General features: G+C 41.6%; 1 protein-coding gene across 1 annotated transcript in view; it reads right to left on the bottom strand.

Moving 5' to 3' along the window:
- Positions 1 to 26,485, bottom strand: part of LOC118092113 (macrophage mannose receptor 1-like) — a 64,506-nt gene that overhangs the window by 30,446 nt on the left and 7,575 nt on the right. Inside the window, exons 4-15 of the mRNA XM_060281062.1 lie at positions 22,112 to 22,270; positions 21,559 to 21,672; positions 18,944 to 19,087; positions 17,400 to 17,582; positions 16,844 to 17,001; positions 15,270 to 15,383; positions 13,472 to 13,587; positions 12,288 to 12,436; positions 11,809 to 12,005; positions 6,527 to 6,636; positions 5,772 to 5,847; positions 4,055 to 4,190 (exon numbers count right to left, since the gene is read on the bottom strand). Coding sequence (XP_060137045.1) covers positions 4,055 to 4,190; positions 5,772 to 5,847; positions 6,527 to 6,636; positions 11,809 to 12,005; positions 12,288 to 12,436; positions 13,472 to 13,587; positions 15,270 to 15,383; positions 16,844 to 17,001; positions 17,400 to 17,582; positions 18,944 to 19,087; positions 21,559 to 21,672; positions 22,112 to 22,270 — 1,656 coding nt within the window. The remainder of the gene's footprint in view (positions 1 to 4,054; positions 4,191 to 5,771; positions 5,848 to 6,526; positions 6,637 to 11,808; positions 12,006 to 12,287; positions 12,437 to 13,471; positions 13,588 to 15,269; positions 15,384 to 16,843; positions 17,002 to 17,399; positions 17,583 to 18,943; positions 19,088 to 21,558; positions 21,673 to 22,111; positions 22,271 to 26,485) is intronic.

Raw genomic sequence — 26,485 nt, 5'->3', positions numbered from 1 at the left:
TGTTTCATATTGCAAACAGGAGTACATAAAAATAAAAATGTTTACGAAAACCAGACCAAAGCTGGCAAGTGTATAAGGTTAAAGCTATTCAATGTCACATCAAAATAAAATTAATCACTGTTACATGACATTGCATACCAAATCGAAGGGCAGTACAGAAAATAAATAAATACTTTCCAAATATTTCTCAAAAGTGTTAAGTATATATGATATCACTAGCTGTACCCGGCCACGCGTTGCTGTGGCTAAGTGCGTTAAATTGAGAAGGAAAGAGAAAGTTGACGTTTCCAAGTTGTAGAATATCATAATAGTTGCGGGTAGACAATATTTTTTGTTGTTCCATTGTTTGTGAAGGGCGGTTTCGGGGCCCAGCCTGTGTCTTGAGGGGGCGTCGTCATTGGTGGCGGGGTCTGGCCTGCCTCTGGTGTCATTGGTGGAGCTAGCTTTGGGGTCCAGCCTGGCTCTTGAGGTGCCATTGGGGGCATCGGGGCCTGGCCTGCCTCTTGCGCTGCCGCCGCCGCCACCACCACCATCGGCAGAGGGCCTGGCCTGGTCCTGGAGGTGGTGCTGGCGCCCGCGGCGGGGCCCAGCCTACCTCTCGTGCCTTCGGTGGAATCGGTGGAGGTGGCTTTGGGACCTGGCCTGGCTCTCGAGGCGGTGGAGGCGGCGCGGGGCCCAGCCTGGCGCTTGGGGTGGTAGTGGCTTTGGTGGTGGTGGCTGAGGGGCCGGCCTGGTGAGGTAGGGGGAGGGGGAGTAGGGGGTGGGTGGTGCTGAGAGAGGAGGAGGAGGGGGGTGGGGTGGGGTGGGGTGGTACTGTAGAAATGCTATCTGTTCCTTTTCGGAGATAAGTTGTTTTATGTGTGTGTGTGTATATATATATATATATATATATATATATATATATGTGTGTGTGTGTGTGTGTGTGTGTGTGTGTGTGTGTGTGTGTGTGTGTGTACCCAATGCTATTTTTCTATAAAAGGAGGTGCTAGAACTCACCATGAAAATCTCCCTTCTTCTCTTATATAAAGACAATGGCACCCACCTGAGAGGTGCTGAAACTGAGTTCTAGTGAGTCCTGGCTGGAAAAAAGCCCTGCATGCAGAGGTGTAGCAAGGTCAGGTGGTCTCCGGTGCAGGTTTTTTTTGTCACCCACTTCCCCACGTTGGGAGATGAGTAGGGGGAAGGGGGGAGCTGCAGTGCTTTGCTGGCGGCTCTGACGAGCTGCCGGGGTGGCCGCTCACTGTAGGTTTGGGAGTTGTGGGCAGGGGGGCGCACACCGAATGTCACCCCCCTTCAAGGATGACACCTGTCCTGTCCCCTGCCTGCCTGCCTACTCCAGCCAGGAGCATGGGCGGCAGGGGAACAGTGCAACCCCCTGCTTTGCCGTTGCTTTGCCGTTGCTTTGCTGCTCACTGTAGGCTTGGGAGTCAGGGCGAGGGGGGGCGCCGAATGTCACCCCTCTTCAGGATGACACCCAGGGCGGCCCGCACCCCCCTGCATGTACTTACCTGAAGAGTAGATTTACTTGTCCAGTATAGCATCACTGGGTTGGGCTTACTTGTACCTCTAGTGGACAAAGGCAGGAGTAGCCTTTTACAGGAAATAGGCCTGTTTATTTTGCTCCTGCCTCTTCAGTTTTACGTACAGTGGTACCTCGACTTACGAACGACTTGACAACCGAATTTTTCGACTTACGAATGGGGGGTAATGGTCGCGCGCTTACGAATGTCTCGACATCCGGGGAAAAACCGTGGCGGTTTTAGATAGGGATTTTTCGACTTATGAATTTTTAGATAGGGTTGCTTCGACTTACGAAATTTTCCGTTTCCAATGCATTCCTATGGGAATTCGTGTTTTCAATGGCGTTTTTTGACTTACAAATTTTTTCGATTTACGAAGGTGCCTTCGGAACGGATTGAATTCGTAAGTCGAGGCACCACTGTATTCACCAAGCATGAACAGTCCAGAACTGGAGGCCAGAACAGTATTAACCTATTTCCTATGAGAAACCATTAACTGAAAGCCAACAGAGTTGCAAACAGAGGTGGGAAAAGGTGTTGTAGGTCATAGAAGGGTGTGGCCCCAGTGATCCATTACACTGGATAAGCAAATCTACCATTCAGGTAGGTACAATGCTATTATTTTGCTTGCCGGTGTAGCATCCCTGGGTTGGGCCTACTATTCTATGATTCTGTGAACTAGGGTGGCTCCCAACTGCAACAAGTGATTCTTGTGGGGCAGCCTGCTGTAAGACCTTCTGGCTAAATGCTGCTCCAGAGGATGCAAAGGCCCCATCTTATAGTGCCTGGGGAAAGTGCTCGTGGATGTCCAGGTCGCTGATATTTCTAACAAGGATGCATTCACAGAAAAAGCAGCTGAACAGTAGAAAGAGTGAAATCACAGAAGAAGATTGCTAAGCCAAGATGAAGGAATAAGAGGATTCAAAAGAGAATTTGACTGCTTCATTGAGGCAGGAGCAAAAAACCTATTTCCCATAGAAGCTACTTCTGCCTTTCCCCGCTAGAGGTGCAAGTAAGGTCAACCCACGGATGCTACAATGGCAAGTGAAATCATCTGTGGTACAGGGTGAACAGACTTAAACCATGGAACAACGAATTCAATCTGATCATCCTCCAACAATCCCTCATGAGAAAGGCACACAGGAAGTCCTTCATTTATCAAGTATTTCAGCTTTCTCATTCTGCTAAAACTTTTATCTTCCTTTCATGAGCAGTGCCTGTTGTTGCTGCTGAAGTTCTTGTATCTGTGAGAGTGTCCAGTCTAATGTTATATTCCTTAAGCTTGAGTCTCCATAGGAACTATTAGATCTTTCCACCTTTCTTATTTGTAGTTTCAGTTGCTGTACTACAAATGTATCTCACATGTTGCTTTCTCCTTTCCTAGGAGTGTTTGGCACATCTTGTGTTGAAGGTGGTATGTTAGATGCAGCCTGTTTTTCTTGACAGCCTGAAGGGGAAACACAGTCTTTGGGTTGAAAAAAGGGCGGTCAGATCTCTCATTTTTACCTGCATATGAATTCTTTCTTTCCTAGCTCATGGAGGCAGGATTAGTGCTTGTTGTTGTTGTTTAGTCGTTTAGTCGTGTCCGACTCTTCGTGACCCCATGGACCAGAGCACGCCAGGCATCTCTGTCTTCCACTGCCTCCCGCAGTTTGGTCAGACTCATGTTAGTGGCTTAGAGAACACTGTCCAACCATCTCATCCTCTGTCGTCCCCTTCTCCTAGTGCCCTCAATCTTTCCCAACATCAGGGTCTTTTCCAGGGAGTCTTCTCTTCTCATGAGGTGGTCAAAGTATTGGAGCCTCAGCTTCAGGATCTGTCCTTCCAGCGAGCACTCAGGGCTGATTTCCTTCAGAATGGAGAGGTTTGATCTTCTTGCAGTCCATGGGACTCTCAAGAGTCTCCTCCAGCACCATAATTCAAAAGCATCAATTCTTCAGCGATCAGCCTTCTTTATGGTCCAGCTCTCACTTCCATACATCACTACTGGGAAAACCATAGCTTTAACTATACGGACCTTTGTTGGCAAGGTGATGTCTCTGCTTTTAGTGCTGCAGAACCTCAAAAGTAGGAGGAGATTCAGGTGCCTTTACAGAACTCTCTCTTTAGTTGGCCATTTCCTCAGGTGCTATGACCAAACCCCAATATTTTTACATTTCTGAGGAACAAATAATAACATAATGCGAAGAAACCTTCAGTGGCTACCTGTATTAAGTCCAATGGCCCATCTAGTACAGCTTCCTGTTCTCACAGTGGCCACCTAGATGCCTGTAGGAAACCAGCAGGCTGAATCAGAGCACAAGAATGCTCTCTCCCTCTGTAGCAATTGGTATTCAGAAATATTGTTGGAGCAAGTTCCATGATTTAACTATGCATTGTGTCAATAAGTACTTCTGAATTCACAATGGCCTCCATGCACTAGATTCCTGCTTCTCACTGAAATGGAACATATTATACCTCAGTGTGTACCATAATAAAAAGGCCCTTTCACCTTGCTTAATGAACTAGCTGTAAAATTTTGAAAGTAATCTTACCTCTCTTTATTTGGCAAATCCAGCACAACAAATTTTCACACGGGGCAAGTTCCAACTGCCTATAATCTGCAAACGCTGCTATACATCCTTCGTCTCTGACACGACGTGAAAAATGCATATTCGGTGTAAAGTCTACCTGCAGTAGGAATAAATATTTATTACTCTTTTTCTTTATAACAGAAATCTACAGAAAAGGATACAGACTTACAGTAGCATTCTTTATACACCTGTGGACATGTATTATGTATGTAGAGAAAGATGAGCTGTCATTTCCCTATTAATACAATCTGGGTGCGATAGGCTATTGTAAAGAAACAGTTCCTGCCATTGCAAGTTTTCCCAACGACTGAACATGTTTTGCCTCCGCCTACCAATGCACCTGCTCTGGTTCGCCAGAAGCAGCTTAGTCATGCTGGCCACATGACCCAGAAGCTGTACACCAGCTCCCTCAGCCAGTTAAGCGAGATGAGCACCGCAACCCCAGAGTTGGTCACGACTGGACCTAACGGAAAGGGGTCCCTATACCTTTACCTTTACCAATTCACCATATTCCCACTGTGGGCCAGAGCAGGGCAGACATATCAGCTGATTCGCCCACAGCAATCATACTGAAACCATCATTCATTCATTTATTAATTTAATTTAATCCTTTTACATCATTTTGTATGTTTTGTGGTATTTTATGTATTGTGATTTGTTGCTGTTTTTATCAATTAATTTATTATTATTATTATTATTATTATTATTATTATTATTATTATTTGTGTGTGTGTGTGTGTGTTGTAAGCTGTCAAGGGTGGCTGGGGCAACCCAGCCAGATGGGCAGGGTATAAATATAATAATAATAAAAAAATTATTACATTTTTGCACTGCCCTTCATCTGAGGATCATAGGGTGGTTTACAATATAAAAAACAAAAAATACACAACATAGTAACAAACAAAATTCATAACTAGTTTTAAAAGCCATAGATTGTTTAATTATCCAAAGGCATGGGAGAAGAGAGATATTTTTGCCTGGCACTTACAGATATGTAACAAAGGTGCCCAACAAACCTCGCTGGGGAGAGCATTCCACAAGCAGGGTGCCACTGCAGGAAAGGCCCTTTGTCATGTTGCCACCCTCCAAACCTCTCGTGGAGGAGGAGCATGAAGAAGAGCCTCGGATGATGAAATGCCAAAGGTAATAGAAATGCATGCATTTTATGAGATGATAAAAAGCAAATGGAATCTTTTCTGGAAGTCTTGTCGCTCAACATTCTTTAAAAAAATATTTTAACTGTAATGGCCACCACAATCTTTGTTTTCCCATTTGCACTAGACCATAGTTCATTTTTGCATTACATGTAGGTGTTTATGCTCCTATTGGTGCATTGTTTAATGCTCTGTTTGTTACATGATGATGATGATGATGATGATAATAATAATAATAATACATAAGAACACTATTTTAAAAAGAAAAACAAATCTAATCCAACTGGATAAGCAGCAAGTTCATCAACTCTGGAGGAACTGCCATAGGTGCTTGGTCTAAAAATTAGATTGCATACAAATAATATGCTTAAAGGCTCAGATGCTGGAAATTTAAGTGACTAAACATTTAAAACAATGCTATGGGATCAGCCAAAAAGCAAAAGAGCTTCAACTTTCATATTCAAAATGGTTTCGTAAAGATGATATTACCGGTAATTTTCCTGTCAATACATCAGCATACTTACAGGAAATCCATCACTCCAAGTAAATCCTTTATCAGGCTCCAACTTAATTAAACCAACCCAACAATGCTCCCTAAACCTAAAATATATAAAAGATAATTTTAGAGTGCAGAAAACTGTAAACATAGGGTGTGTTTAAAAACAGCCAGAATTTTAAAACTTGCAACAGAACGACTAACTTAATATTCTCTAGAACAACATTGTGCACCTATCATCAATTCAATCATTCAATTCTTGTTGCAATTTCTGGAACAGGTGTGTCATTTGGAGCCGGAACTCTGCATGTGTTTAGATAACCTTGACCCCTACCTCCTTTTTGGTTGGTTGATGGGCACATTTGAACCTTAAAAAACACCACCCTATTATCGGCACCAGACCAAAATGCCTGACATTGGGGCACGGATAGTCACAATGGACAAACAAGTTCCCAAAGACACTGAGTTAAAAAGCAGAAGTTGTGTCTGAGCCCAATTTCAGTCTACATAGTGCACATATTTCACAGAAGTCAAACTGGTGATTCTCAGAGATGTGTGGCATGAGGTAGGTTCTTCCCCCTCTTTTTGATAAAGGGCCGTCTGTTTTTTTCAGAATAGTTAGTGTGTGTAAGAGAGAGTGGAAGGACATTTTAGTGTGTGAATTTCAAATGAGACGGGTGTTTGGGAGAAATGCAAGCCAAATACAACGTCTTCCCCATCCGTAACCAGAATAGTTTTTGATCCTGAGACAATGTGAAGAAATAAACATTTCATGAAACTCACTGTCGGTACAACTGCGACTTTTCTTCGCTGTTAACAGAAGCTAGGTCTCCTCCAATTGCTCTACAAAAATCTTGTGCTTCAAACCAAGTTAGCAAGTTCCTTGTATAGGCCTAAATCATATAAATACAATTGCATATCGGTAAGAATCTTGCAAATTCCATTCACAGTGAGATCTGTGTGGTTTGCACAAACACCTATTTGGCATGTAATGGTGGTAGCTAAGGGCCAAAGAAGACATGGCATAAAAGTATGTGATTAATCTGCACTATTTTATTTTATTTTATTTAAAAAAAAATAGATTTGGGTGGGAAACGCCCACCAATGCTCGTTAGAACTTTCCTCCTATGTTTCGTCCTTTCCACCAGCTGTCTCTGCTACCTGCCTTTGCACAAGGAAGTCCAGGACTGGTGGTACCTGAAACAGCTGGTCAGATTAGGAAGCACAAATCTTATCTTCCCATCCCAAGTCCTATTTTAACTGCACAAGCACAGTCTCTTTCTCTTCTATAAAAGGGTGTGGATCAAGTTCCCTGTAGAGGAGGAAGCTTTTTAATGTGTAAAGATATATTACGTTTTTATATATGTTGAAAGTTGCCCAGAGTGGCGCTGCCCAGTCAGATGGGTGGGGTACAAACAATAAAGCAATGACAACAACGAAAGTTACTTCTTCTGCTCGAGTACCAGTTCTGATTGTCTCCAGCAAATCTCACAAGATTTGGACCCTAGATACATACGATGTAGCTGCCATAAATATCTTCAAGCATAATCTATCATTAAGCCTCATTTCCAACCTCTTGGTAATAGGGTTGCAGGTAGATAGGACTGCATGGATCTTCAGACTCTAGTAAAGGCACCTACTGTGTTACTATCAATATGGGGGTGTCTTTTGGGGGGGCAGTTTGGGATCTGGTGTTACTGAACAACTTTGGGTTAATGTTGACAAAATGGAGATGAGAACTATGAATAGTGAAATAAATTATGAGAGAGCCAAATTCCAAGGTACTCACCTGATTAAAACAGAAATAAATTTGCATCTACAGTCATACCTCATGATACATCCATGTTGCATCTTTTCAGGTTACGGATATGCCGAATCTTGAAGTCCCAGAACGGGTTACTTCCGGGTTCGGCACATCCGTAACCTGTGCACATGCGCAAGAAGCGCTAAATCATGCATCACACGCATGCGCAGGTGCAGCACTTCATGTTGCGGCCTTTTCATGTTGCGAACGGATCCTGTTCGCAACATGAGGTACCACTGTACAATATGCCAAGTGACCCATGTTAAGTATAGTGATTTTTTAAAACCTGAAACTGGTAATGCTAAAATGCATTGCTTTGTGTTTAATTCTGGGGTGTTCCCCAGTAACTTTCATGTGATTGGTTAGCTTTGGTCACATGGGAGGTATCTTATTCCATTTTCCATTGTTCTTTTGTGTGTGAGTGACTTGACTGTAACCACTGCATCTCCATGAACACTGATGGAGAGATAATTCACTAAATGCAATAGAGGAGAGGAGGGCTGATGTTTTCTGTGTGAATGCATGTGGCAGAAAGAAGCACGGAGGTTTGATGTTCTCCCAAAGAATGAGAGAAGTCTGCTGGAAGGAGAAAGTGGAAATCTCTCAGAGAAGGAACTGCATGGCCTAGCTGGGCGAGTACAGAAGGCTGAGTACAAGAAAAGAGAGAAAGACACAGTTAGTTTGAATGTTTAAGGAAGAAGCTGTAATTTTCAATTAAGTAAAACTAAACCTATGCTTCAATAAGCATGTGAATGTAAATAGTTTGCATATATTCTTCTTTAGCTGTTCTGCAAGTAAAAGCTTTTGAATATTTTAAAAAAATGTTCAGACATTGTATTAATTTGAAGAAAAGAGTCAATATTGCACATGATTTGGCTTCCCAGCTGCAATTTAGTTGCTCTGCCAACCACCCACACACTCGGTAGCAACACTGTTGAAGGAGAAAATTACAGTCAATAGTGATATATTAATACAAAATATGACTTTGAGGGAAGTATTGGATGCCTCGGAAGAAACATTTTCTATGCGGATTGGCAGCAGCACTCCAGTAGTTTAGAAATGATCTGCCTCCACTTTCATAAAACATAGGAACATTGTAAGCTGCTTTATACCGAACCAGGCCATTGGTCCCTCTAACTCAGTACTGTCTACAAGGGGACTGGCAGCAATTCTCCAAGGAGTTCAGGAAGTGTCCCCTCCCATCCCTACTTGGAGACAGGGGGGACTATGGACTTTCCAATTTCTGTGGCAGCCTCTGCAAGGACACAATTCAGTGCCCCCCCCACTCTTGCCTTCTGTTCCGCACATGCACTAAAAAAGAGAAAAGCTAAAGGACCCCAAGATGGTTATGCCCAGTCAAAGGTGACAATGGGGATGCGGTGCTCATCTCGCTTTCAAGCTGAGGGAGCAGGCGTTTGTCCACAGACAAACCAGAGCCCGCGGAAATGCCATTTACCTTCCTGCTGTAGTGGTACCTATTTATCTACTTGCACTTTTTTTTTCAGATACTTTTTTATTAAATTTTCCAATTAAAAAAAACAATTCAATTATTTCAATTATATCCAATTATACATATACATATCAATTAAGCCAAATATTATGCCAAATCCTTAAAACAATTTTTTTTCGACTCCCCATGCTCCAAAGTCCTGGGATTTTAAGCAGCTGTTAACATTGCCATCCTAATCCTATTGTCAAAATCTTGCTGTTATCCATCATAGTCCCAATCTTTTCAATAATCCTTCTAGATGTTTTCCTCTCTCTTTTATCTTTCGTCGCAGCTTCTGAGATAAGCATCAAACAAGATTTAACACTGTCCATTTTTCCTGTGTGGGTTTTTTATCCAGTCCAACCTCCCCATAAATCTCTCTTAGTCCAGTATGCCTTTCTTGCCACATCAACAGTCCGACACAAACCAGCGCCATTTTAGGAATCTCGGATTCTATGCACTCTTCTTCCAAACTTCTTATAGATTTTGCACGAGTCCAGCTTTTGGCGTGGAACAGCTGTTTCACATTATGTATAACCTCTTATGATTGACTTACAGCCTTCCTCGTCCTTCAGCTGGTCCCCGCACTCCGAGACTCCCGTTTGGCTGCTACTATCCATCAATTTTCACATACGCCACAACTCAGCGCCATCTTGAGTGCCTCGGGATATACCTTCTTCTTCCAAACTGATTATGAACTTAGCGAGAGAACAGCTTTTTAGCGAGGGGCCGTAATTGATTTATAGCTTTCCTCACCTTTCTGCTGAACCCTGCAGTCCGAGACTCCGATTAAACCACAATTAGCTCTCAGATTCCAAAGACGCCACAGCTCGTAAATCCCACTCGTCAGCGGCATTCAGGCAGTACTGATAAACGTTCCGGGGAGGGAGGGTTTCCAGTTAAAAAAAACATTTTCTAAAATCATACCAGATGATAATCCTCTATTTAAATAAGATCCAATGCCACACAGTTCATTTCCATTTCTCATTTGTCTAAAATAGTCAGGCAGTCCGTCCAGGAAAGTTATATGTACGTCTTAAAATATGAAAATAGAAAGTTCACTTCCCTTTTCGTTCCGCCCCAGTCATTCTTTTCTCTTGATGAAATACTCTCTCGGCTCTTCTCATTCAGAAGCTGATAAAGTCCTGGCAGTATCTTCCTCCCTTTCCTTTGAAGCATGTCCATGGTTTTAAATCTAATTATTCTTCTTACTCATGGCGTTCGTGCTCGCATGGGGGGCCTCCAGGAGTGCCGGCTCCCATGAGTGCTTAGCCCAGTCCCCCCCACCCCTTCAGGAATCGGGGTGGGTTAAGGGGCACCCGCGGGCCAGCGGCCCCCCGTCACCCCCGGGGGGGTCAGGGGACTGCCTTACTCCCCTGGCAGCCGCCAAAATTCCTCATGGGAGTCAGGAGCGATGGTACGGGTCAGCCATAACTCCCATGAGCACGAGCGGAAGTCATTTATCTACTTGCACTTTGACATGCTTTCAAACTGCTAGGTTGGCAGAAGCTGGGACACAGCAACAAGAGCTCACTCTGTCATGGGGATTTGAACCACTGACCTTCTGATCGGCAAGCCCAAGAGGCTCATTGGTTACACAGCGCCACCCGTGTGCACTACATCATAATTGAAACACCCTGCAGTGGCACCCCTACTTTGGCTTGGTGGCCTGTGTGGAGGAACCAGTCACACTGCTCTAAATCTGCCTCTGCTGGAGAGGAACCAAACATCTTCTGTGTGCAACTCAGGTGATCTACTACTGACCTATAGCCTTTCCCCAAACTTAAAATTAAAGCATTCTGAGCCCATGAGTGAATCACAACTCTTCCATTCAACGCAAAATTATCTGCTCCAAACTGTTTTCATTTCAGCAGTAGAAAAGGGCAGTGGGGATGGGTTGTGAGAGTCATTTTATTGCTAAAAAAATGTAAAGCAAAAATCTATTTTGATCTGCAAACGTACCAGAGATCTGCCCATGGGCGTACCCAGGAAGGGGCAGGGGGGCAGCTGTCCCCCCCGAAGCAATTTTTGTTTTTTAAAAAATGCTTCGCCTCGCTCCAACTTTCCCCACCAAGCCTCTTTGCAGACGCCAGCAAGGAGGGAGGGAGAGGGTCTCTAACCACCCCGCCCCCCCACCCGCCCTTTATCTCCGCTCCGGAAAGTGCGAAGAAAGGAGGACCCTGCTCCGCTCCCACGGTGCACCTTCTTCGCCAAGTGCCACTCGCGGCCATGGCCAGGAAGGAAATGGCACACAATGGGAAGGCAAGCTGGAGCCCCCCCTACAGCCAGTGCCGTCTTTGCGTGCGTCGCGCCCACCCCGCCCCGACGAGAGAGATCCAAGGAGGAGCCATGAGTAAGATGGCAGCAGAGGCTCCACTAAGGCTGCCCCCCCCCCGAAGGATCGCGGAGCACTTCGGGCAGCGGCGGGAGTGCTAATCCCCATTCCCATCCTCCTCCTCCCTTCCTCCCTTTACCATGGCTTGCCCCCCCCCAGTTTTGATCCTGGGTACGCCCCTGGATCTGCCCTCCCCACCTAGGAAACATTTAAAAGGCAATTGAACATTGACACTTCAAATAAACCACAGTACAAAACATTGAACTAAAACCCACTTTAAAAAGAAGAACAACAAAATCCTGCACCAAGCAGTTAAATTGAAAACTAAAATCACATCCTCAAATATCTCAAAAGCTTCATTTAGACAAAAGTAATTTCTCTCTTTGCTTTGATTTTGAAACAAACAAGAACTTGGATTCAAGAAGCAGTATACCCACTTTAAAGCATACGCTTCTGTAAGGGCTTTGAAACCATCCTTCTGGGCATGGGGGTGGGGGAATTGTTGATGGGGCAGGAGTTGTCACACCCTCTGCCCATTGTTTGCAAATGAAGGCTGCCTTCTCCTTACAGTTCATAACATCCCACAGTCCAGCTGCAGTCCCAGTTCTCATGGCTACACAGCCGGATTGTTGCCCTTTTGGAGACACAAGACAAGAGCCAGTTCAATTGAGCTTGTTTTTCATATACATTCAAAACAACTGGAGAAAGGTTTTGTAAAATATGGTTCTGTTGCATAGCCCACCTCATATAACTTGCTTAACCCTTGGCAGGCTGACAAGGGGCTCTTGGTTTTCGAACGTTTCGGAACTCGAACGGTCTTCCAGAACGGATGACGTTTGAAAACCGAGGTACACTGTATATCTATTTTTCCCCCTTGCCATCAAAACATCCCAGATAGACTTCAGACAGTACCTACCAGGCATCGCTGAATTCCAGTGGGTGAACAGAACATTGTCTCTATTGATCCATTTGAATGCCCCTCGTTGCTTTACATCTGAAAGGCCAATCCAGAAATATTTTTCAGAACGAAGCCCAACTAGACTGGTCAGGTAGGCCTGTTCATATCTGTAGGGAAGAATGTGTAATCGATGCATTCAAATGATTATTAATTTCCTGCATTTTAAAACAGGCTAGCTCTCATCCGGTCAAAATGCAGATTTTGGAATGGCAAGAGATAGCTCACAGTGAAAAAATGGAAGTGCTTAAGCCTCTCACTAAGCAATACATCTGCATGTTGCACTTATCAACACAATTCAGACTGCAACTCTTTCACAAGTACAAAACAAAACAAGGGCATCCAGAGAAAGAAACTGTGAAACTGAAGAATCTCAGCCCAGACCACACATTAGGCCACAAGCAGGGGCGTAGGAAGATAGGGGCGGTGGGGGCGGGCTGGCCCAGGTGGCAGGCTCCAAGAGGCGCCGTTGCGGGTGCCTGTCCCGCCCCCAAAACGCACTCCCCACCCCCGGAATGCGCGCCATGCCCCTCCGGGAGGCTCGCCCCGCCCCCCAGAACAGGCGCCAGACTCGCCCCTGCCCCCAGTGCCGGAGAATGAAGCTCCGCCACTGGCCACAAGTGTAACATACATACAGGATAGCATTAAGGATCTTGGAAGGAATTCTAGAAAACATTCACTCACTTTAGACAGAAAAACACAGACTGAGACAACAATTAAATCTGTGGCAAAGATCATTTCAGGAAAGTGAGGCAAGCCACAGATTGCAAATCAAATAGGAAATTCACAAGAAATGAGATGAGAGGAGCCGCTCATTCAAGAAAGGAGCTTAGTCGCATGCTGCAGGTCAAATCTTAATATTTGTTGCGTGGCCAAGGAATTTAGCATCTTAAAGGCATTGCACCTTTCATTCACAGAAACAGAAAAGGTTGTTAGTCCTGTTCGGAGTAAAGTAGACCCACTGAAATTAATGAGCATGGATAACGTATGTCAATTAATTTCAGAAGGTTTACTCTGAGTAAACCTTAGTTGGAAACAGCCCATAGTCACAGGAAAGTCATTTTTCTTTCTCTTTCATGCCCAACAAGGGGGGGAATAGACTAAAATATGCCCTCCAAACAACAAACCCATGGGCTTCCTTTTACCTGTGCTCCACAGAAGCCAGTGATCCCTTATTTGTTTCACAGACTGTATTTGCTTCTGAAAACGTTGCAGATGTTTGGCTAATTAAGTAACAATAGGGGCCATGCCTTTTCCAGCCCTGTTGATATAAAAGAACCAACAACCACATGTTAGGGCAATATTACAAGTTTGGAGACATTGTGTTTTTGTTAGAAATGTTGCTGAAACTTTACTGAAACAGAAATCCCCATCCAGCGCTAGGTATCATAGAAGTTGTACAGCTGAAAGCAAAATAATAATTAAAAAAAATTCCTTCAGTAGCACCTTAAAGACCAACTAAGTTTTTATTTTGGTATGAGCTTTCGTGTGCATGCACACTTCTTCAGATATCTGAAGAAGTGTGCATGCACACGAAAGCTCATACCAAAATAAAAACTTAGTTGGTCTTTAAGGTGCTACTGAAGGATTTTTTTTTTTTTTTACTTCGATCCAGACCAACACGGCTACCTACCTGTAGCTGAAAGCAGAATGTGTTAGAATTTAGTTATAAAATAAGAATTCCCTGGATTCCTAGATTGAGATTTTGGGGCATAATACAAACAGAGGTTTTTAAAAAAGAAAACATGCAGCAAAGTAATGTGTGGAAATGTAGGCTATTAGACCTTTAAAATATCTTCCCCTTTTGCATAGAAAAGACCATACTGTTAGGTTAATTTATCATTGTTATTGCTGCATTTAACCGATCTTCCTGTTCTTTCAGAATTTTTGGTAAATTATTCTGCCTTAAATAGTCCTCCATTTTTTCTAAATCCTCTTTTCCAGTTTTATATAAGTCTCTATAAAATTTTAAGAATTTTTTTCTAATTTCTTTTGGGTTATCTATTAATTTCTCCTCTACCTTTATCTTATTGATTATATTTTGGTCTTGTTTCTTTTTCAATTGCCATGCCAAAAGCTTTCCTGGTTTATTTGCAAATTATATATATATATATTATTTTCCATTCTACTTCTTGATTAATCACCATTGAAAATTGGGTTTGCAGCATCTTAATATTTATAATATTTAATGTTTTATCAATGTAATTCCAGGTTTTTTAGTTAACTCATGTTCATTTTTAATGAGTTCGTCAAGTATCTTTTTCTTCTCCCTTAACTTTCTCTGAAACGTATTGTGTTGTATCAAGAAACCTCTCATTACTGCTTTACTACCATCCCACACCATATTTATATCAGTTTCCTTATTCAAATGTAATTCAAAATGATCTTTTATAGTTTTTAAGGATATTGTAGAATCGTTTGATTATCTAATAGGCCTTCATTCAATTTCTATCTACATGTTGAATTCCCTTCACTTCTCAAATCCAATAATATTGCATACTGATCTGAGAGAGTCCTTGGCAATATCTCTATCTTCCTCACTATTATTCCCTTCTTTTGAGTCAGTTTTCCTTATTGTTCTGTCCATTTCAAGGGAAACCACCCCATTCACATCTCCCATTACTATTATTTTCTGATCCATGTAATCAAATACAGTACCGTAATTTTTCCTCCAAATATTAGTAAAATACTGATTTCCTCTCATTTGGGGCATATATCCCCACAATTATTATTATTTTTGCCTTGCGACTTTAACTATACAGCTATCACTCTTCCTTCCTCATCCTTGAAGATCTGCTGTGGGTCATATTTATTTTTTACATACAATACTCCTCCTCTCTTCTTAATTTTGTCCGATGTTATAAATTCTCTTCCTAATAAGGTATTTTATTTATCAACCTTCTTTCATTTGTTAAACTACTGTACAGTTTACTTTAGACTTACTTTCTTGCAATTTGGATCAATATTTTCAGGTTCTTCAGGAAGAAATCCCAACGGTTCTCTTTTACAGATGTAGCCAAGTTCCTCTTCACAGAAATAATCTGCCCAATATCCACTCTGGAAATGGAAAAATGAAGAAATAAACATTTCAGTGAAGATGCATACACTTCCTCATTTTCTTGATTTTATTTCGTGTTGATATAAAGCTTTCTATTGCCAGTGTGGTGCAGTGGTTAAGAGCGGTAGACTCATAATCTGGGGAACCGGGTTCGCGTCTCCGCTCCTCCACATGCAGCTGCTGGGTGACCTTGGGCTAGTCACACTTCTCTGAATTCTCTCAGCCCCACCCACCTCACAGGGTGTCTGTTGTGGGGGAGGGGGGGAAAGGAGATTGTTAGCCGCTTTGAGACTCCTTCGGGTAGTGATAAAGCGGGATATCAAATCCAAACTCCCCCTCTTCTTCTTCTTCATTATCTTGTCCTTAAAAAGCATAGTTTGACTCTGGGCAATTCAAATTCTCTTGCTGAATTCTCTTGAATTCTTCAGTTATTACAGATTGTGCATAATCGTTTGCCTTACAAAATATATTCTGCAATTTAGTTTTGTTAGTTGTGCAATTTATTTGTAATTTTTCTTCTCATGAGAAGCAACTATTAGCCATGCATTGAAGCATAACCACCAAGGAGTGGAAGTTTTATTCAGCCACATTTTTGGCTTCTGATATTTCAAGAGGCAATTCCCACCTAAGTACTGGCACAATCGTATCTGCTAAACACTTCCTCTTTTAAAAACAAAAATCAAAAGAATAAAGGTGACATTCTCAAGAAGATGGTTCTACATGTAGCATGTAGCAGAAGAGAAACAGTGCTGATCTGACTAACATGAGATGGAATGGAAATTGCTGCCTCCTTGTAACATACAATTAGCTCTCGACAAGAGCAGCTGGCATGGGGAAGGGTGTCATGTGGAGATGCCCTCTTGATGCCAGCACCGCCGCTTACTGGGACAGTAGGACAGACTGGGGTTGTGAAGGTGCACCAGGGGAATGCCAGATTGACTGTCACTATACACACAGGTCCTGCGATCAGAACGCTCGTCATCCACAAATTTTGTTATCAGAAAATGAAGAATTAGTACACAGATCTTGCTATGCACACCGCAGATTCGGGAATCCAAACAGCCAAAATCTTCTCCCTCCTTACTTGTTTGTGCATTTCTGGTCAGTGTCAGCCTTTTCTGGGCAGAAACCATGCAGGGAGGGAGAGAGATTGGACAGATCAGGGAGCAGGAGAAAGAGGACAAATCAGTGTCCCCCCCCCCCTTTGCATCTCTTTTCCTGGTTGGCTGCAGCCATTTCAGGAAGAAACCATGGAGGGAGGAGGGAGAGTGATTGGGCGGATTAAAAATGTTCCCATAAGAAATAATGTAAATTGCCAACTTGTTGTGTGAATGCTCGCCTAACAAACAAATTCCTGGAAACGCATTGTGTTCAGAAAGCAGGACCTGGATGTATTTGATCTTTCACACAAAACTGAATCGGAAATACATCCTTGTTACGGGTTCCGTGTTTTTTTTACCTCCCCATTCATAACGACACAGGCACTTTGCTCATCATTTATGTGTGCAGGTTTTCCTTTCTGCCACTTGGTGAGTCTCACTGCAGAACCATCACTCCATTCATAATATTTCGGAATCTTCTGGTCATTCAGTCCTATCCAGAGAAGATCTGTTGACTCTAAGAACACAAATGCATCTTGTTTATTTGCTCACAGACTTTAATTGCAATAAACCCAGGTGTTTCACAGGATCCTATCATTATTATTGTTGTTGTTGTTGTTGTTGTTATTATTATTAAATTTGTATACCACTAGGGAGGATGGAAGTTGTAGTTCAGAAACAGCTGGAGACCTAGGTTTGGTGAAGTTTGGTGAAGGCTGTAATAGTCAGTGCCAAATCTCACATTTGGGTCTCATGATCAATACAGCAGACTGGTGCTCCCCCCCCCAGGGGGGGGGGAAGACTCAGTAACATTCCCTTGCATGTGGTAACAAAAACGCAAAACAAAAAACTCCCTCTCTTAATCTCACATATATAGCAGATACCAGAAGAACCAAACTTTCCAGATGTACTTACGGTAGCCAAGCTGAGATATGACAAAGCTGTATTCTTGAATGCTGTGTATACTTGTTAAATCTCCATCTTCTTCTCTGCAGGACCATAACGCATTCTTCCATGTCTTAAGGTCTCTTTTAAGGCGGTAACAGTGACCTGCAAATGCAGCCCAGCCATCTGGACATTTAACTGGTTTCGAGCCATCTAAAAAGAGATCAAATTTAAGACAGCATGACTGGATAGGTTTTTTTTAAAAAAATTGTGATATGCTATTAAGATGTAGTCTCAATTCCTTAATTTATGTACATAAAAAATATCAGAGGCAAATCTGACAACCCATATTAACAAGACAGAGTAGCCAGTTCTTTACCATGAGGATATTATTGTCTATAGGATTGCCAACAATTATTGTATTCAATTACATTTATTTTACCTATGGGAATGTGGGATTTGCTTTGTAATGGCAACAACAGACGGGAATGCTACCTGATAAGTTTAATAATGCAAAGGGGCCCCTGACCATCAGGTCCAGTCGTGTCCGACTCTGGGGTTGCGGCGCTCATCTCACTCTATAGGCCGAGGGAGCCGGCATTTGTCCGCAAACAGCTTCCGGGTCATGTGGCCAGCATGACAAAGCTGCTTCTGGCGAACCAGAGCAGTGCACGGAAACGCCGTTTACCTTCCTGCCAGAGCGGTCCCTATCTACTTGCACTTTGATGTGCTTTCGAACTGCTGATGGGCAGGAGCTGGGACCGAGCAACGGGAGCTCACCCCATTGCAGGGATTCGAACTGCCGACTTTCTGATCAGCAAGCCCTAGACTCTGTGGTTTAACCCACAGCACCACCTGGGTCCCTTATCCTTAGCTAATGACAATATATCCTCCAGCATCTCAGTCCAATTGTCAGGGACTGGGCAGACGTGGAATGGTGGAGACTGCCTCCCCAGCCTGACCCTTTCTAGAGAAGAAGAAGACAGTTCAGAATTACAACAGGGGTCTGAGGGAGGTCACAGCTCAGAGGAAGATGAGGAGGAAAGTTGGGAAAAAATGCGAGAGGAGGAGGCAGAGCCAGAGCAGCAGCTGGGTGATACGTTGTCAGTAGAAAGCATTCCCAGTCCACCACCTCTCAGAAACCCGGTGAACCTTAAATAAAGGAGAGCAAAGGGCTTGAAGACAGATGGCCCTAAGCAGCTACCATAGGGGGGGGGTGCTGTTGACGAATGAGGAAGTGGGAGCGAAGGGGGGGGTTATTTACTTGGGACAATGTAATTATTCCAAGAGGCTGCATTCCCAAGCCTCTCTCTGTGAATATTGAATAAAAAAAAGCAGATGGTAAGGACTTTTCCTTGCCTTATCCGTTCCTGGCAACCTGCCATGGGGGTTAGTTTCTCTGCTGCCTGACATCAATAAAGTGTTCTATATTGCATATACTGCTACAAACAGCAAAACTTCCACTGCTAGAGATAAGATTTAAAAAATGTAATATTGCCATTGGCAAACTCCACAACTTATGACATAAGGAAATATATGTATATGTAAACTTCACGCCCAGGTTAGCATCCTACCTGAAGGAATAAAAGAAACATCTAATGAAGAGTTTTCTTTCTTGCAAATGTATCCAAGTTTCTGATGACACTTATCATTCTCCCAATTGCCATTATTAGACAGCATTGATCCACATAATTTTTCTGTTTCTGGGGATGGGCTCCCTTTAAAAAAGAGCAAGAGACACAATCATTATCTATGCCCTGTGTTAACATAGCAACACTGTATTTATCATTTATTTGGAGGCTCTGCATTTTTAGGAGCTCTGCTAAAAAGTAGCTCATAATATTTTAAATAGAAATGCATGTTATTTGTTTTCCTGTTTGCAGAAGTATTTATATCTCAAGAGAAAATAGTATTCTTGGAATACCTATACAAGAAACTACAGGGACAAAACACTAAAACAATGAGGAAATAAAATATATATCACAATTCAAATAGAATAAGGAGGGGACATAAAGCTACCTGCTTTGTAAACTTTTTATAGAAAATTGGAGGTATTAAAAATATTATCTCATAAATTTTGGTCAAAAAGAAAAGTTTTTTAAAGGAATATTTTTCAGAAAGGGGAACAAAGCTGATAACATCATTAGCACATTTGCAAAATAACTGACTTTGCATTTAAAAAACAACAACAGCAAGCTTGGTTGTCCAAAGAATGGTGAAATTTAGGCCTTATGAAAGAGTAAACTAACACACTTTACCGAATCTGATGCTGATAAACCTCAATCTCCCATAATTATCTCTGAACTCTGCAGAACACTTGGTGAGTAAAAGGGGTCGTGGGGAGCCTCCAGACCAGATGATTTAAGGTTGAGGATTATAAGAAATTATTGAATAAACCAGAACAATCTTTGCTGGAGACACAGAATGAAATTATGGCAAGCCATACCTTTCCTAAAACTGGGGAATTGGCAATACAGTGATGCCTCACAAGACGAATTTAATTCGTTCCGCAAGTCAATTCGTTTTGTGAAAAATTTGTCTTGCAAATTGCAGTTTCCCATAGGAATGCATTGAAATTTCTTTTTTTGCCCATAGGAACGCATTAATTAAATTTCAATGCATTCCTATGGGAAACCACGATTCACAAGACGATTTTTTCGCAAAACGAATTCGTCTTGCGAGTCACCATCAGATCGCAAGACACATTCGTCTTGTGAAAAAATCATCTTGTAGGGCATTCGTCTTGCGAGGTACCACTGTAATGGTGGTTTATTGTATATATTAAAAAAGTGGAAAAGATCCTTCTAAAGTCTAGAAGACATATGGAGGACTCAGCAAGGAGGGGCTGGTTGGGACCATACTGCCTGGTCTTCATAGCTGCCAAGTTTTCCGTTTTCTCACGAGGAAGCCTATTCAGCATAAGGGAATTTCCCTTAAAAAAAGGGATAACTTGGCAGCTATGCTGGTCTCTTCTCCCAGACAGGAAGACTGTGTGTGGGTTTTTCCTGCTTCAGTTTGTCCAGTAAAATTTCTGCCGGCAGGTAAGAGAGTGCTTCTGCTTCTTGCAGTATGGGGTGCTGTCTGAGTAAATACAGCTGGGGTGTGGGTGTGGTCCGGAGCCTGCTTTGCTATACGAACAGGGTGTGTGGGTGGGTGTATGTGTGATCGATCCCAACAGTGACTGACTTTGGGTCTCAAATTTCTGCGGCGCCTTGTGCGACACCAAAATCCGGTACTCGCTGCTGCTCATCTTCCATTCTACATCATAGCTGTGGCACCCCCAAGACTCTGCACCCAGTGTAACCAATCTTGTCCTGTGCCCCTAAATCCGCCTCTAATACTCCTTTGGGCCATCACTTTGCAGAGACACAGGGAGAGGAGTGTCGTCTGTCCCCCCCCCCACACTATCAGTGAAAGGTGGCAAATGCTGGAATGCGGTACATATTTTGGATATGTTTTAAAATAAGAAGTTTCTGGGAGGATAGAATAAGCGAAGTGATAATTGGTTGTGTTTTACCTATGGGTCTTCTAATTTTGTATTTTTTGAAATCTTAAAGGTATTTTAACAACCAAGAAAAGGGAATTAATACAACATTGCAGACAGCTGCCAGAATGATCACTTGAGCACCGTCCATGAGAGAATGGATAACTAAACTTCAGAAAAGGTAGACAACCAGATAATGCTTTTGTGGGGAAATGGAGTCTTTTCAGAATTTACTGGAGTAATAGGGTTCAGAAAAATATAAACCCATCTGTATTACATGGAACATTATGATTTTCATACAACATATCCAATATAACCAACCTTAGTTTAATTAGTTTGATTTGCTTTCCTTATTTTATGTCTGGGAAACTTAATTTATTTTGGCATCTGTTAATCTGAACACATCTTGCTTTGTTTTATGATGGTTTCTCTGTATACAGTAATGATAATAAATAATGTTAAAAGTAAAAAAAAGAGAGAGAAACTGAAGATTTTTTTAAAAGGAAAGGTAAGTGATACATTATATTTGCATAAATCATTACACGAAGACTGCTAAGAGTTGTTTTTAAAATGAATTCCTTTGTATTCCTCTGGATCTCCTAAACTCCAGTAAATTCCTCAAAGTGTTTGGCATATGTGAGTAAATATTAAATGGTGATGGCTTTCAGCATTGATCTAATTGTTGGCATGCAGATGTTCACTCACCTGGAGCCCAGTTTAAGTATCTGAAAGGATGATCACCAATCCACTGCCATCCACTCTCAGCATCAATTCTGATCAGACCAATCCAGTAGGCAGCAGTCATACTATTTATTAATCCTATTCAATGAAAAGAAAATCAGTATTATGTAGCTATGGGATCCATAGTTATGAAGCTGGGTGGGAAGGAAGCAAAATTAAACACCAAAGGTCGCTTCTAGGGTGACAGCTTTTATTCCAGTATGGCTAGATATTAAGCAGAAATTAATCTGATGAAACATTTCATCTAGTATACAGATGCTATGCTTCATCAGATTCAACCAATTAATTTCTGCTTCTCCTGTTGTCAAAGACACAGAGGACCTGCCGGAAGATTTGGTAACCATGAATGCAATGAATAATCTGCACTGGGATCATTTGAAACTGATGACATTCAAATTAATTCTGGGACTGAGGGTACTTATTATATTGAGTTTATGAAATTGTTCCCAATACTGATTACGTTGCAAAATATTATTAGAACTGATTACTTCTTTAAGTGCACTTTATTATGTTCTACCTGTCAGGTACGCTTGTTCATGTAAGCTGGTGATGCTCAGTAAATCTGCATTCTGTTGCTGGCAACTTTTTCTTGCTTGGTACCATGTTAGAGCTGAGCGGGAATTGATCTGGTAGAGATTCCCTGTCCAATGGTTTCTGGTCCAGAAGAATTCATAATCTGTAAGCATTGTTAACACTAGCATCAAATTATAAAATCACAATATTATGTTCAATTTTTATTTTAAAATCAATAAAGTTTGTTTTTTTTTAAAAAAAATCACAAATGGCAAAGCTAAATCTGCAAGTGAGATAAATCTGATTAATCAAGATACCACTTTTCCAGAGGATACCCAAATTATATAGAGCAGCACCCGGGGCCTCCCTCCATAATAATATGGTTTCCGAAGCCCCATCTGCAATATTCAAGCATTAGGTGGGGATATCTTCAGGCGCAGCAACTTAACCACATCGATTTCTATTTACACTTCCTAGAACCCTGTGTTCAAAGAGGACTTCAGGTTTCAGGTGAGTTTACATGAGTTGGCTTTATCCACGTAGACATTCACACCTAATGCATGGATGTATATACAACTCTACCCCACCCGCTGCATGAGTCACCACTAGCCAGATCCCAAAACAGGAAGGATCAGACACAGGTATAATCACTCATCTTTAACACATCATCACACACAGAGGCTATTGTTCCACATGGAAACAAAGGCATATATTTCATTTTAGTAGCTCCACTCAAATTGTACCTTCTGGTTCCCTATTTGCTTTGGTCTTCTTACCTAAGAGAAAGGATCTGCAGCAGGATACAACATCAAAACTCTTTCAGCTGTTCCCCACTGGGATGGGAGAAGACCAAGGGACAAATGGAATCTGGTTGCCCCACTTCTGCTATAGACGTTGATTTTGTCTCGAACTGAACTACATCATCATCTCAATCCCTTTCAAGTTAAGAAGCGCAGACCTGATCCTGTATTTTACTTTCATTCATAGGGGAAAGTCCCATCTGTCCCCCACCCTCATTTTCTGCTTATGTTGCACAATCAGTAAAACAGAGGCAATAATGACTATTTCCCTTTTCTCTATGTAGGAGAAACTTTCCTCTAAGCAGTTCATAAATGATGGCAAAGTAAGGGCCTGGCTTATTCTTATATGTTGTACTCCCCATGATTTTTTTAAAAAAATTAAAACTGTATATTATAAATAAACAAACTTGGTTTTACCTTTTATTGGACAATGTCCTCTTAAAGAGTCTTTAGTCACCTCTGTCCAACTGGCTTCCATCTTTTAAAAATGAAAGCTAAGAATCTAGGGCCACAGCTGACTCCCCAAATTCAGACCCCTTCTCTGTTGGCAGCCGTGCAGTAATCCCATCAAAACGGTAGAAAGAAGGTCAATGTGCAGGTAAACTACAAGCCCTGCCTTACGCCTATTCAAAGTGTCAAATGTCAAGATTTAAGTGCATCCTGAAAATTGCAGGTATGCAACTGGAAAAAATGCAAAAGCCTATTTACAAGGGACAGAAGTCTGCCAAGACATTTCTCCCTCTGCTTTGATCTTCTTGCAGCAGGGGAAAGACCTGCAATTGCACACTTTGGAGATTATCAAAATCCTTTTTCCATCTAAGCTGCTCCCCACTGAACAGCTGATTGGCTCGAAGGAGATGAGAGGGCCAAAGGAAAACTGGTTGCACCCTGCATACAGCGGCTCACCACCTCTACTCTGGATCTTGCTTTTGGCTTGATGTCTGTTCCTTTCAATTGAAGAAGTGTGAGCCTGTGCTATCACTCAATTATTTCAGAAATTTAAATCTGTCCAAATTAAAAGATGAAGAGAAAAAAGAGTTAAGTACCCCAATATCAAAGGAAGAAATATTTGGCGTAATTAGCAAATTAAAACAAGGAAAGTCTCCCGGGACGGATGGATTAGCAGGTCAACATTACAAAATTTTTAAAGACGAAATAATTGAGATATATCAGAAACTCGCTAATGAAATTTTGGAAAAAGGAACATTTCCCAAATCCTGGCAACAAGCATTCATTGTATTAATCCCAAAAGATAATAACAAGAAGGAAGAAGTTGGAAATTATAGACCCATATCCCTCTTGAATTCGGACTACAACATTTTTGCGTTGATTTTGGCAGATAGATTAAAGAAAGTATTGAATAGGATATTGGGCATTGAGCAGCAAGGTTTTCTGCCCAAACGAAAAATGTGTAACAACATGAGAATACTTTTGGATGTGATCGAGTTTCTTGATTGGAACCCGAGCCAAAAAGTAGCTTTTGTTTTCCTCGACACTGAGAAAGCGTTTGATAATTTGATCTGGAAATTTATGAAGAAAGCAATGGAGGAGATTGGGATAGAGGGGAATTATTTAAGGGGAATAAATGCGATATACAAGGAACAATCAGCAAGAATAATAATAAATGGCGAAGTCACAGAAGAATTTGAGATTTAAAAAGGAACGAGGCAGGGATGCCCTTTGTCCCCCCTCCTCTTTATTTTATCAATAGAGTGCCTGATAAAGGAGATTAAAGAAGATAGAAATATTAGAGGATTAAAGGCTAGGAAGAGTGAAATCAAACTTAAGGCCTTTGCGGACGACATCTTGATAATACTGGAGGACCCAGCAGATTCCGTGGAAAAGTTGAAATCAAAATTAAAAAATTACGGAGAGATAGCAGGATTTAAGGTTAATAAAGGGAAAACAAAAATGATTGCTAAAAACATGAGGGAAAATGAAGTGAAGAAATTAGAATTGGTCATTGGCTGGGAGGTGGTAAAAAAGGTAAAGTATTTGGGAATAATAGTGACAAAGAATAACGTAAACCTATATGAGAATAATTACGGAAGGTTGTGGAAAGAAATTAAAAGGGATTTAGAGAAATGGGATAACTTACACCTATCAATAATGGGAAGAATATCAACTATAAAAATGATGATTCTGCCAAAAATCTTATTCTTGTTTCAGATGTTACCGATCATTGGGAAAAATGAGATTTTTAATAATTGGAGAAGAGATCTAAGTAGATTTATTTGGGGTAAAAAGAAACCTAGAATCCAATTTAAAATTCTAACAGATAGCAAAGAGAGAGGAGGTTGGGGTGTACCTGATTTAAAATTGTATTATGCCGCAGCAAATCTGTGCTGGCTAAAAGAATGGATTATACTAGAGAATAGAGAAGTATTAGATTTAGAAGGGTTTAGGAATTCTCTTCTCAATATTTAAGGTATGGTTGGAGTATAGGAAATTATTAGAACCGAAGACACCGTGGTGGGCATCGCCTTTCGAGATGACGGCCCGGGGGGGGGGGGGAAGAAACAAAGAAAGATGGGTAACATATCAAGACATGATAAAAGTGGTAGATAACCAATATATCCTGAAACCATACGAGGAAGTTAAGAATCACTGTGCAAGCTGGCTACAGTATAATCAAATACAGAGCTTGTTTATGAAACATAAGGGAATTGGCTTCCAAGAAAAAAGATCAAAATTACAAGAGATGTTAATTGAAAATGGGGGGAAACAATTGGCAGCATTATATAAATTTCTGTTGGAGTGGAATCTAAAAGATGAGATAGTCAAAGTTGTTATGGTAAAGTGGGCACAGGATTTTGGCAGAGTTATTGATTGTACACAGTGGGAGAAATTATGGACAGAAAGTATAAGATTCACAGCTTGCACAGTGATAAAGGAAAATACATTGAAGATGGTATATAGGTGGCACTTAACGCCAGAAAAAATAGTAAAGATATATAAAAAAAGGTTCAAATAAGTGCTGGAAGTGCCATCAGCAAGTAGGAACGTACATGCACTGCTGGTGGTAGTGCAAAAAAGTACAAAGGTTCTGGAACATAATCTAAGAGAAGTTAAAGAGGATGCTAAAGTGTACATTTGAAAAGACCCCAGAGTTGTTCTTACTAAGCATGGTACCCGAGGGTATACCCAGTGACAGGAGGAACATCTTACTATACGCGGTAGTAGCGGCAAGGACTCTTATAGCACAGAGATGGAAAGGGGAGGAGACACCAACATTATGGGATTGGCAAAATAAATTAATAGAGTATATGAACTTAGCAAAGATGACAGCCTACATAAGAAACACCCCAAATCAAAAAATCCAAAGGGAATGGAAATTATTAGAGGAATATTTAACAAAGGAGGGCTTAAAATCGGAGTTGGTGATATGCTTAAATTAAAAACTGTACAAAGAGAAAACATATTTTAGGTAAAAGTAGGTAAATCTACCAGGAAGTGGCCGGGGGAGAAAGTTGGAGTATAACAAGTAAAGGAAAGACTATATTACAAGATATCAGTACGCAGACAATCGGAAGTACTTTGGTTTTTTATTTTTTATTTTTATTTTTATGTGTATTTGC

Source organism: Zootoca vivipara, chromosome 12 (assembly GCF_963506605.1).
Source record: "Zootoca vivipara chromosome 12, rZooViv1.1, whole genome shotgun sequence".
In the NCBI taxonomy this organism is placed as follows: Eukaryota; Metazoa; Chordata; class Lepidosauria; order Squamata; family Lacertidae; genus Zootoca; species Zootoca vivipara.
The sequence above is the reverse complement of the archived record's forward strand: the minus strand, read 5'-3'. Positions and strand labels throughout refer to the sequence as shown.